The 13,878-nt window shown below is 39.8% G+C and overlaps 1 protein-coding gene across 3 annotated transcripts in view; it reads left to right on the forward strand.

Moving 5' to 3' along the window:
- The first annotated feature begins 10,640 nt into the window (after positions 1 to 10,640).
- LOC120059534 (OTU domain-containing protein 5-A-like) overlaps positions 10,641 to 13,878 on the forward strand; it is a 45,834-nt gene continuing 42,596 nt past the window's right edge. For 2 of the 3 annotated variants that reach the window (XM_039008665.1, XM_039008666.1), the window contains exon 1: positions 10,654 to 11,428. In XM_039008665.1, coding sequence (XP_038864593.1) covers positions 10,877 to 11,428 — 552 coding nt within the window. In that variant the 5' untranslated portion in view covers positions 10,654 to 10,876. Of the gene's footprint in view, positions 11,429 to 13,878 lie in introns of all 3 variants that reach the window. The other variant, XM_039008664.1, reaches the window with a different exon arrangement.

A 13,878-nucleotide genomic window follows, 5' to 3' on the forward strand; every position in this document is an offset into this window, starting at 1 on the left:
AATACAGTCTTTTATCTCCGTTTCAGATAACTCATCATCACAAAAATCCCTGAAATCATTATCTATCTTCTTAGCAATGTTTGCTACATTGTCTAAGAAAAGATCCATATTGGAAGTTGGCTGGGCTGATAGATACAGATTCTGATAAAACTGGGCAACATGCTGAGAGATTTCTTTTGATTTTCCATTGGGGGTATTATTAATCATTAATTTACATATGGAAGTCTTTTCGCCTGCCCTTTTTTCTAAATTAAAGAAATATTTAGTTTTTCTCTCCCTCTTCCATCCATTTTCATCTTGATCTTACAAACGCTCCCTGGGCCTTTTCCTCGTAGATACAGTCTAACTGCATTTGCAATGATGATAGCTCCACTAATTCCTGATTTTTTTTTTTAGAATAATCCATTATTCCCTTTATGATATCATCTTCTTTCTCTCTCTTGGCACGAGCAATTTCTTTTCCCACTGAAACTGCCAAAAGCCTAATATCAAATTTCATTAGCTCCCAGTAACTTCCAAACGTATTCATAACACAGGCACAATTCCACTGTTATCATTCATTCCTGCTACTTCCTTCTTAAATACTTCATTCTCTAGTAAAGTCTTGTTCATTTTACAGTGACCTTTACTAACTTTTTTTGTTGACAAACCATGCATATTTATCTTTATTGAGATCCCTTTGTGGTCTGTTAAAATCAATGGTTCAATCGAGACTGTATCAACTGTCACGAATACCACCGGAGGTGGCTCCCCTTCCTGTTCGGGTGGCGCTCGGCGGTCGTCGTCGTCGGTCTACTAGCTGCCACCGATCCCTTTTTCCTTTTCGTTTGTTTTTGTCTAATTGTTTTCACCTGTTCCTTGTTGGGGTTTTGGGATGAGTGTTATTTAAGTTTGTTTAGCCCGCTGGTGGTTGTGCGGGCTTGTTGTTATTTGACGTTAGTGGTGTTTGTGTACTTTTGGGTTTTCGCTGTCCGGTATTTTGGTAACTATGGTTTTGGGTTTGTTGCGCCTGTGTTTTGGGCTTCACCCATGTTTGTAACTGGTTACTGTGCTAAAGGACATTAAAGCGTTTTTCCCGTCAACCTTCTGCTCTCTGCTTCTGACTCCACACCCATCACTCTCCAGACGTTACATCAACCTTGTCAGCCATATCTTCAGATATAAGCCAGAAATTAATACGGGATTGTATAGATAAATCTTTGGTACTCCATGTTAACATAATCTTATCTCAGTTCTTAAGTCTCCAAATATCTAGAACACCTAACCTTAGACATGTATTCCTTATCTCACAAACATAATTGCTATCCTTAGGAGGCCATCTATCTTCATTTAGTCACTGTGATAGTAAATGTCCATTTCTGTTTTTTCTATTAATGCCAGGGGAATCCGTAATATTTTGAAAAGGAAATCGTTATTTTTGTATTGTAAGGGTAAGCGTGCCGACTTTTATTTAATTCAAGAAACTCATGCCTGTTCCACAGATACTGCGTTTTGGAAGTGTCAATGGGGAATGATATCTGGTTTTCATTTTGTACTAAATCAGTCAGCAGGTGTCACTTTTAAAAGGCAACTTTAAGGGTCATATATTGAGTCATGAAGCAGATAATACAGGGAGATGGATTATACTATTGGTAGATGTCAACCACATTCAATTCATTGTTGGAAATACTTATGCTTCCAATAACAAGTCAAGTAACTGTATTTTATTCAGAGACTTTGAGAGGAAAATAAGTAAAATGATGTCTAAATTTCCATTGGCCAAAGTAATATGGGGTGGAGATTTTAATACAGTTTTACATGATAATCTAGAATATTAAACTTGTATACGTTCACATGAATCGGGTTCTCACAAAAAGAAAAGTTCTTACTAGTTGCAAATTAAAACAGTCCTTTGCACCACGCAAGTGGTTGACCTAAATCATATATATACACTGCTCAAAAAAATAAAGGGAACACTAAAATAACACATCCTAGATCTGAATGAATGAAATATTCTTATTAAATACTTTTTTCTTTACATAGTTGAATGTGCTGACAACAAAATCACACAAAAATTATCAATGGAAATCAAATGTATCAACCCATGGAGGTCTGGATTTGGAGTCACACTCAAAATTAAAGTGAAAAACTACACTACAGGTTGATCCAACTTTGATGTAATGTCCTTAAAACAAGTCAAAATGAGGCTCAGTAGTGTGTGTGGCCTCCACGTGCCTGTATGACCTCCCTACAACGCCTGGGCATGCTCCTGATGAGGTGGCGGATGGTCTCCTGAGGGACCTCCTCCCAGACCTGGACTAAAGCATCCGCCAACTCCTGGACAGTCTGTGGTGCAACGTGGCGTTGGTGGATGGAGCGAGACATGATGTCCCAGATGTGCTCAATTGGATTCAGGTCTGGGGAACGGGCGGGCCAGTCCATAGCATCAATGCCTTCCTCTTGCAGGAACTGCTGACACACTCCAGCCACATGAGGTCTAGCATTGTCTTGCATTAGGAGGAACCCAGGGCCAACCGCACCAGCATATGGTCTGGACACTACGCTGACAGACACAGCAAACCTTCTTGCCACAGCTCGCATTGATGTGCCATCCTGGGTGAGCTGCACTACCTGAGCCACTTGTGTGGGTTGTAGACTCCGTCTCATGCTACCACTAGAGTGAAAGCACCGCCAGCATTCAAAAGTGACCAAAACATCAGCCAGGAAGCATAGGAACTGAGAAGTGGTCTGTGGTCACCACCTGCAGAACCACTCCTTTATTGGGGTGTCTATAATTTCCACCTGTTGTCTATTCCATTTGCACAACAGCTTGTGAAATTTATTGTCAATCAGTGTTGCTTCCTAAGTGGACAGTTTGATTTCACAGAAGTGTGATTGACTTGGAGTTACATTGTGTTGTTTAAGTGTTCCCTTTATTTTTGTGAGCAGTGTATATACAATTATACCATTGCAAATAACATTGTACCATAGATTGGCAAAACGAATAGCCATCAAGCTAACATTAAGTGTCAGTGCAAATTTCCCTGCCATAAAAAAATATATATAAAAACAGTTTGGCTCACACAAACAATGCTCTTTCCTCAAGAAATATACATTTTTATCAGATCAAATAAAGCTCAGTCCTGCACAACTCACTTGATAAACCCAGCAGTCAACAAGCTAGGCGTCACCGTGAATTTCCCTTCCATTAACAAAAGCCTTGGTTCCCGCAAAGTATGCACTTTTCCCTTCCTTCCTTGCTCTCTCAATCATCGGCCACGGACGATCCCGAGCTTCTTTGTCAAATGCTGTCAGATCCTTCTTGAACCTCAGGTCGTTCTTCTTTAAATAGTCATTTTTCTTTGCATTTTTCCATGTCATATCCCTCGCTGTCCTGGAGATGAATCTCATGATCACTGGTCGTGGTGGCTGGTTGTTTTCCCCATCTCTCAGCCTACCCAGGCGGTGCCTACATCCAGAGAACCTGAAACAACATTTCGCTCCTCCTCCGGGACTATTGCCCTGCAAATGTCCTTCACTCTTGCTTTGATGTTCTCGTCAGATTTTTCTGCTATTCCATAAATTTGAAGAGTCCATCTCCGACCATACCGGTCATTCTCGTTTACCTTTGACTCCATTTCAGTGAGTTTCTTCTCCTGCTTTGCAACCTGAATTTTCAATATTGCGTTCTGCTGCTTCAGAGTTTTTACTTCCTCAGCATTGAAATCAATCGATTTCTTCAGGTTAACGACACTGATAGTGTTCTTTTTCACCAAATTCATGATGTCATCTGCGCTCTCTTTGATTTTAGCCATGAGGATGCGGACAATGTTGTCATGTAGCTGGCTCATTGATGGGTCACATCTCAGCTTCTTTGGAAGTGCTCCTTGGTTGGGGTATTCGAGTATGAATCACATTCATCCCCCTTTTTTACACTGCAAGCATATGTGAGTTTCAACAATGCCTCTTTTCTCCTTGGAAGTTTCAACATCCATTATCTCAGCAACAGTTTGGTCATGTCCTGATTCCATGCTACTAGCTATGAAGACATTAGCAGGCTAACTTCACTACACATGCTGAAACTTTTAGATAGCTAGCTTGTTCGTTGGAAATTGCCAAAAATATATTTCAATGTTTGATTAATTACAAATGTATTCAAAATAGTGAAAAACAAATTGCAACTGCAGTCTAAAACTAGAAACTTTGTGAGAAAACCCTAAAATTGTTCCTCAGCTAGAAATGTTACACCCTCTCATGCCGCCATCTTGAGCGCCCTTTGTATGGTTAGATATCATTTTTTGTGAAAAAACTAATTGCAACTGCAGTCTAAAACTATAAACTTTGTGAGAAAACTCTAAAATTGTTCCTCAGCTAGAAATGTTACACCCTTTGTGCGCCCTTTGTTTCATCACAAATCATCACAAAAAATCTACAGCATGGTCAAGAAAGTTAGCTAATGTTTCCGACATTTTCGGACTACTTAACAACTATTGATTTACTTCAAGTTGCAAAGAAAGCAGGAGCAGCCTCCACTATTCAAGTACCATTTCAACTTGAACATTTCAACATCATAAAATCACCATTCTTAGTCTAATACAGTGACAACTAAAATATACCAAAAACTATTTAGTCCAATGAGTTAAATAATGTATGTTGTGGCTGTCCATGGTACTGATTTCTCTTCATGTGTGTGTGTGTCCCCACAAGAATAGTAAACAAACAATGTGTCCAACTGAGGACATTTTGTTAGTCCCCGCAAGGCCAAATGCAATTTCTAGGGGTTCTAGGGTTGAGGTTAGAATTAGGGTTAGGGTTTGGAGCTAGAGTTCGTTTTAGGGTTAGGGTTATGAGCTAGAGTTAAGGTTAGGGTACAGGTTAGGGTTTTGGGAAAATAGGATTTTGAATGGGACTGAATTGTGTGTCACCACAAGGTTAGTTGTACAAGAATGTGTGTATGTGTAGAAAAAAACATTGACCGACCCTACTTGTAGAGAAAAGCCAATCAAATAAAATAAAATTGTATGAATGCTGAATACAACAACCTTACAGTGAAATGCTTACTTACAAGCCCTTAACACTTTTTCTTAAAACTGCATTGTTGGTTAAGTAAAAAAGATAAGTAAAAAATTGAAAATACAAGTAACAAATAATTAAACAGCAGCAGTAAAATAACAATAGCGAGGCTATATACAGGGGGTACCAGTTAGTCGAGGTAATTGAGGTAATATGTACATGTATGTAGAGTTAAAGTGACTATGCATAGATAATAAACAGAGAGTAGCAGCAGCGTAAAAGAGGGGTCTGGTTAGCCCTTTGTTCCGCTAGCGGAACCCCTCGACAACATTCCGCTGAAAAGGCAGCGCGGGAAATTCAAAAATATTTTTTTGAAATATGTAACTTTCACACATTAACAAGTGCAATACACCAAATGAAAGATACACTTCTTGTTAATCTACCCATCCTGTCCGATTTCAAAAAGGCTTTACAGCGAAAGCACAACATATGATTATGTTAGGTCAGAGCCAAGTCACAAAAACACACACAGCCATTTTTCCAGCCAAAGATAGGAGTCACAAAAATGTATCACCAACCTTTGATGATCTTCATCAGATGACACTCATAGGACATAATGTTACACAATACATGTATGTTTTGTTCGATAAAGTACATATTTATATCCAAAAATCTCAGTTTACATTGGCGCATTACGTTCAGTAATGTTTTGCTTCCAAAACATACGGTGATTTGTGCAGAGAGCCACATCATTTCACAGAAATACTCATAATAAACATTAATAAAAGATACCAGTGTTATTCACAGAATTAAAGATAGACTTCTCCTTAATGCAACCGCTGTGTCAGATTTCAAAAAAACTTTACGGAAAAAGCATACCATGCAATAATCTGAGCACAGAGCTCAGACGACAAAATCAGCCAAAGAAATATCCGCCATGTTGGAGTCAACATTAGTCAGAAATAGCATTATAAATATTCACTTACCTTTGATGATCTTCATCAGAATGCACTCCCAGTAATCCCAGTTCCAACATAAATGTTGGATTTGTTCGATAAAGGTCGTCATTTATGTCCAAATTCCTCCTTGTTGTTAGCGCGTTCAGCCCAGTAAAAGTCCAAAAGTTCCGTTACAGACCGTAGAAACATTTCAAACGATGTATAGAATCAATCTTTAGGATGTTTTTAACATAAATCTTCAATAATGTTACAACCGGAGAAATCATTTGTCTGTAGAAAAGCCATGGAACGAGAGCTACCACTCACGTGAACGAGCGTCAGAGTTTGTGGCACTCTGCCAGACCACTCACTCAAAGAGCACTTATTTTATTTTATTTTTTTAAGCTTTATTTAACTAGGCAAGTCAGTTAAGAACAAATTCTTATTTTCAATGACGGCCTAGGAACAGTGGGTTAACTGCCTGTTCAGGGGCAGAACGACAGATGTGTACCTTGTCAGCTCGGGGATTTGAACTTGCAACCTTTCGGTTACTAGTCCAACGCTCTAACCACTAGGCTACCCTGCCACCCCACTTATGAGCCCCTCCTTTACAGTAGAAGCCTCAAACAAGTTTCTAAAGACGATTGACATCTAGTGGAAGCCTTAGGAAGTGCAGAATGACCCCATAGACACTATGTATTCGATAGGCCAAGCTTTCAAAAACTACAAACCTCAGATTTCCCACTTCTGGTTTGGATTGTTCTCGAGTTTTTGCCTGCCATATGAGTTCTGTTATACTCACAGACATCATTCAAACAGTTTTAGAAACTTCAGAGTGTTTTCTATCCAACACTACTAATAATATGCATATATTAGTAACTGGGACGGAGGAGCAGGCCGTTTACTCTGGGCATCTTTCATCCAAGCTACTCAATACTGCCCTGCAGCCATAAGAAGTTAAAAAACATATTTCAACCAGGCAGGTGTGACACGAAAGTCAGAAATAGCGATATAAAAAATGCCTTAACTTTGATGATCTTCTTCTGTTGGCACTCCAAAAGGTCCCAGTTACATCACAGTGTCCTTTTGTTCGATAATGTCCTTCTTTATATCCATAGAAACTTAGTTTAGTTGGCGCGCTTCTGTCAATAATCCACCCAGTTTCCCTCCATCAAAATGGAAAATCACGTGGCTAAACAGAATAAAAAAATACTATGAAACAAAGATAAATTACAAGAATAATAAAGCTTTGGAGCACCTTAAAATTACATTTTGGGTAAAAAGGAAAACTCAGCTCCATCATTCACTGAATCAGATGGTCCATTCATCACAAAACCCACTGATATTGCCAAATACTTTAATGATTTTTTCATTGGCAAGATTAGCTAACTTAGGCCTGACATGCCAGCAACAAACGCCGACCCTACACATCCAAGTATAGCTGACCAAATTATGGAAGACAAGCATTGTAATTTTGAAGAGGTGAACAAATTATTGTTGTCTATCAATAAATGACAAGCCACCTGGGTATGACAACTTGGATGGAAAATTACTGAGGATAATAGTGAACGATATTGCCACTTAGGGTTGCAAAAGGGTCGGAAATTTTCCGGACATTTTCCATGGGAAGTTAAGCCTGGGAATTTCGCTTACATTCATCAAAAAAAGTTAGCTTATAACAGTGAACCATTTTTGTGTGATACACAAGGCAATTCTAGGTCTTGTGGCATATTTTGGTTAAACTATCCCCAATTCAATGGAATTGCAACCCTCTGCATGCACAGTGCATTCTTCCATCACATGTGCAGTGCACTCTTCCATCACATGTACAGCTGATTCTCAAGATCTTGCACACTAATGAGATGCTATTGAGACCACACTACTACACTGTCTGAGCCAAGAACTACATGCTTTCTGGTAAGTTTTGATTACAATACTGGGTGGGGTGAATATATTTTATATGACATACATGATTTTTTGCTAACTAGTAAATAGTAGCCTACAGCAAAGTGTGTTTAAATCATTTCTAACGTCTTAACAATTTCTGCTAGTTAGTTTTTGCTACCATGGGGGTTTTAGCTTGCTTGAGCCTGCTAACTGAGGAGTGTTAATTCACCTGATTCCATACAAATCAAATCAAATTTTATTTGTTACATGCACATGGTTAGCAGATGTTAATGTGAGTGTAGCGAAATGCTTGTGCTTCTAGTTCCGACTATGCAGTAATAGCTAATAAGTAATCTAACCTGAGGTGCTGCACCCTCGACAACCACTGTGATTATTATTATTTGACCATGCTGGTAATTTATGAACATTTGAACATCTTGGCCACGTTCTGTTATAATCCATTTTGTGTAAGGACTATTTGACCAAGAAGGAGAATGGAGTGCTGCATCAGATGAACTGGCCTCCACAATCACCCAACCTCAACCCAATTGAGATAGTTTTGGGATGAGTTGGACCACAGAATGAAGGAAAAGCAGCCAACAAGTGGTTAGCATATGTGGGAACTACTTGTTGGGTCATTGTCCTGTTGAAAACAAATGATTGTCCCACTAATTGCAAACCAGATGGGATGGTGTATCGCTGCAGAATGCTGTGGTAGCCATGGTGGTTAAGTGTGCCTTGAATTCTAAATAAATCACAGACAATGTCACGAGCAAAGCACCCACACACCATAACACCTCCTTCATGTGGGAATTTTTATTTAACCTTTATTTAACTAGGCAAGTCAGTTAAGAACAAATTCTTATTTACAATGACGGCCTACATTGCCAAACCCGGACGACGCTGGGCCAATTGTGCCCCACCCTATGGGACTCCCAATCCCGGCCGGTTGTGATACAGCCTGGATTCGAATCCGGGTGTTTGTAGTGACGCCTCAAGCACTGAGATGCAGTGCCTTAGACTGCTGCGCCACTCCCAATTACCCGACCTCAACCCAATTGAAATAGTTTGGGATGAGTTGGACCACAGAGTAAAGGAAAAGCCGTCAACAAGTACTCAGCATATGTGGGAACTCCTTCAAGATGGTTGGGAAAGCATTCCAGGTGAAGCTGGTTGAGAGAATGCCAAGAGTTTACAAAGTTGTCATCAAGGCAAACGGTGGCTACTTTGAAGAATCTAAAAATGTAAAATATAGTTTGATTTGTCTAGCACTTTTTTTTGCTTAATACATGATTCCATATGTGCTATTTCATAGTTTTGATGTCTTCCCTATTATTCTACAATGTACAAAATAGTATAAATAAAGAAAAACCCTTGAATTAGTAGGTGTGTCCAAACTTCTGACTGGTACTGTATATACAGTAGTATTCTAAATACCCATATTCATGTTAAGTTCAAAAGAATACAATATAAAAATGGCTGACACCATTCAAACAAATGAGGGTTTGGAACTTTAAAGCCAATTATCTCAGAATAATCTTTATGCAGATAGAACCTTTTCGTCCCAAGCTCTCGAAATGCACATTTTAGAAATCTGCAACACAAGAATGATGTGTATAGGGTACCTGTGGAGATGAGATAAGACCAAGAAATCCATTGTAATTGTGGATATGATAAAATTGCCAGTAACTCTACCTCAATAAACACTATATTTAATATTTTTTCAGATTGAGAATATTAATAAATTGTGAAGGTAAGGCAGGGCAGCATAATAACCATTTGATTATTTCAAGAACTACAGGTCCTTTGTCAATGTTCTAAATGTTATTTCCAGAATGAATAGCATAAAGAATGGGAAGAAATTGCATAACATTATGGGTGAGGTAGGCCTAGAGAAAATAATTACTTTATTTTTCCAGAAGGAACTTCAGTTGATATGAGATGTGATGACCCAGCTCATCCATTCTTCAAGACTAACAGAGTAAATATAGCCTATGCACGTTTGTTAACATGATCAAGAAGACTTTACAAATTCTCAACTAACCTGTACCTCCGCACATTGACTCAGTACCGATACCTCCTGTATATAGCCTTGTTATTGTTATGTCATTCTCGTGTGTTACTTTTTGATGCCATTTTTATACTTTAGTTTATATAGTAAATATTTTCTTAACTATTTCTTGAACAGCGTTTTTGGTTTAGGGCTTGCAAGTAAACATTTCACTGTAAGGTCTACTACACCTGTTGGATTCTGCGCATGTGACAAATACCGTTTGATTTGATTTGATTTAGATACAGTAAGGTTTGTGCATTGGGTCTTGGAGCATGTCGGAACATCTTTGCAAATTTTTTTTTTTATTAGCTAGACCTACTATTTTAGCAAATCACTCAAATAAAGTAAAGCATGCTTAATGAATGAAAATCAAATAACAATTATGTCTGTCCAATAATCATAAAGGAAAACATTTACTGTTTATCTTGCAAAACAAAAAACAATTAATCAATTACACCTGGATAAATCAAATCAAATCAAATTTATTTATATAGCCCTTCGTACATCAGCTAATTTCTCGAAGTGCTGTACAGAAACCCAGCCTAAAACCCCAAACAGCAAGCAATGCAGGTGTAGAAGCACATAAATGAAGAAAACGAATTAAATTAAACTAACGTTTATACTTTACATAAAGCAAATTCTTCGTTCTCATCAAAGGGCCATTTTATGGTTGCTAGGCAGAAAGACCATTGACACGGAAAACGTCCAAAGTAAAAAAAAATGCTGTTGCACTGGGGAAGTGACGTTCCTGTGTCGTCAGGTCTGTGTTGATTTTTTTGTGGTGACTGGAGAGCTTGGAGGACGGCAAGAGGGAGCAGGTATGTTTTTGTTCACCTATCCCCAGAAAACAAAGCCAATAACAGATTAAATCGATATATTCTGTCACCTACTTGTTTAAGGTCGAATATTGCACAAAAACGGACGTCCCAAACGGCAAAGTAGGCGTAGGCTACATTCTGGAAAGGAAGAATCGTCACCCCTTTTACCCCCTCCCTAACAGACAACCATGACGATTCTTCCAAAGAAGAAGCCGAACTCGAGTGTCGATGTTTCGGACCACCCGGACGAAACTGACAGAAGAAGTGGCTCTGACACGCATCAACATCCTCACGGAGGTCGTACAGGTGCAAGACCAAGGGCCTCGCCGCCGCCGCCATGGTCGTATCATCCCGCTCCACCTTCGACAAGGGAAGATAGACGGAACGAGGCTAGCTCTCGGCCGCAGCAGGCCTCGCCTCCTCCCATGGGTTCAGGCTCTCCTGTTGGACCTGGGGATGGGAATGGAGGAATAACATGCGTTACTGGGACACGCGGGGAACTGTCATGCAGCATTTGCTGTGGTGGAGGAATTGGAAGTTGCTGTTTGGGACCCGGTCTGAGTAAAAGGCGAAGACAAGCAACCTGCACTGGTGTGGCTGGTGGTGGAACACCTGGCGTAGTTGGAGGTGGCGGCGGAGGTCCCAGTGCTGATTCGGAGGAAGGTGCGGGTTACAACAGTGAAGACGAGTACGAGAATGCTTCAAGACTGCAGTCTGAGGACCTAGCGACAGTAGAGCAGGTAAACCAGTGTAAAATGTAGCGTCTTTTAGAATCCTAGAGTGAAAGACTAATCTCTAACAAGTATGCTCAGCATGCCAGAACATCCCATTACAAGTCAGAATGTTGAGTAAACTTGAAAGTAACTGACTTTACTAGGGTATTAGGGGGGTAAACTTAACATTGCTTTTAGAGCAGAACGTGCTGAATAAAACAAGACTCCCAGAAGCACAGTGCACATTGTTTCATTTATGTAGGCTTTACCGTTGTTGAGATATTATGGCAGGTAGCCTAGTGGTTAAAAAGCGTTGCCAAAAGGGCGCTGGTTCGTATTCCCGAGCCCAGTGTGAAAAATCTGTCAATGTGCCCTTGAGCTCCTGTAAGATGTTCTGAGTAACTGTCTGCTAAAATTACTAACATAAAAAAAAAATTGTGTCCAAATTCCGGGTCAAAAGGTCGCTGGAGATAATGCACAGCTAAATGAGAAAAGCCTTTTATTTATTTTTAATGGCACCAAAATGACACATGACACAGGTGGACTCAGATCATAGAAGTGATAGGAATGTCACTGTGTGTGGCAGTGGCTAACCTTCCTGAACTACTCTAGCAAAGGTGAGATTGCAAATGTTCATAAATATGTAAACAAATAAATGGCTTTCCAAACATAGATTATTGGTTGGGTCTTTTGCCCATTTATTAGCAGCAAAAATAAAATGTTCCATACAGGCAGATGACATTACAGTAGGTGCATATCTGAAAAAACGGTTTCGACGATTCACGATAATACTGTACATCTCAATTTTTCTTGTTTTTCTCTAAACAAAAAAAAAAGACAGACATAATTCAAATAATTCATTTATTAAAATTAGAAATAAACAATGCCACTTTTTGTATCAACAAGGCCTATATGTGCAAAACTAACAAATGAACAACATCACTTGCCAGGCTGTCATCATGAAACATAGGATTTTTTTTATAATAATGGAGAGAAAAAAATGCCTTGTATCCCTGAAAAAGCAATGTGCAAAACAAATACTAAATTGCTGTCAAAGAAATCAAAGTTCCTTTGCTTGTTTCTGAAAAGGAATTACATGCCTGTCTACTGACTCTGGCTTTAGGTGTGCCCTGTGGCATGTTACAATGTTCCCACCTTTGCTGAAGACCCTCTCTGAAGGGCACACTAGTAGGAATGCATAGGTACTTAGCAACATAGGTTTGTCTTGGGAAGTTGGCCTCATGAAGCTTCCACCACTCAAGTGGGTCTGTGTCAAGGGACATCAAGTAGCTTGACAGCTCATTTTTGATGGAGTTCTCCTCTGACTGGGAGGCATACGGCACTGTCTTTTTTAAGAAGTTTGCAAGTGTTTTCTTGCTCTTAGCCACAGGTTCAGCTTCTTCTTGGCGCACATGCAAAGCTGTGCCAGGCTAAGGTGTACTTTTCTCAGCTAGCAGAGACTTCAGCTCCAAAACCGCTCTTCGTTTGATGCTCTCAATCTTGTCTGCTATGTATTTTTGTCCTGAACCGGGGATCCATCAAAGACGCCATATCCAGGAGGTCAACTGTGGCAAGCTGGATCGTACTTCACATTTAGATACTCCAGTGTGATGCTCTTGATTTGTTTTGTGAGATTGTTCTCACCCTCCTTTGACCGGAGGCTTGAGGTAAGAGACACTAACGTAGTCCTCACCAGACAGCGTGTCAGTGAATTCTTGTAGTAGGCTTATGGCCTTGTTCACTGACTCCAACACAACGCTATCCTGTTAGCTGGGCACCAGGTGCCTGCTTTTCTTCTCTGAGCCCAGAACCCGGGCTATGCCACTTTCCTGCTCCAGGTACTCGTTCAATCATCTTCTCTTCTGAACCCCACCTGGTTGGGGACTCTGTGATGAGCTGGTGAGTGGATAGAGTGTACCAAAACTGTATCTCGCCTCTTCTTCCAGCTGGAAGAGAAGCTGCGGACAACCTTTTTGCGTACCTCGATGGCACTGTCAATCCGTGAGTCTTTCAGACCATAACATTTTTTTGTATGTATGTATGTATGTATAAAGCATAATTTGTGTCCAAAGCACTTGTTCAAGCCCAATGCTTTTATCATGTTGCTCCTGCTGTTAGTTGTCATGCACAACTGTCTGTCTTCGCTCAGCTTCCACGATGCCAGTGCATCTTTGAGACCTTGGGCTATTATTTCACTGGGGTAAGTATGATATCTGGAGGCATACATTTAGTAACCTCCAGTCTTCATCTACAGTGGCAAGAAAAAGTATGTGAACCTTTTGGAATTACCTGGATTTCTGCATAAATTGGTTATAAAATCAAAGTCACAACAATAGACAAACACAGTCTGCTTAAACTAATAACACACAAACAATTATACGTTTTCATGTCTTTATTGAACACACCGTGTAAACATTCACAGTGTATGGTGGAAAAAGTATGTGAACCCTTGGATTTAATAACTGGTTGACCCTCCT

Source organism: Salvelinus namaycush, chromosome 14, assembly GCF_016432855.1.
Source record: "Salvelinus namaycush isolate Seneca chromosome 14, SaNama_1.0, whole genome shotgun sequence".
NCBI lineage: Eukaryota > Metazoa > Chordata > Actinopteri > Salmoniformes > Salmonidae > Salvelinus > Salvelinus namaycush.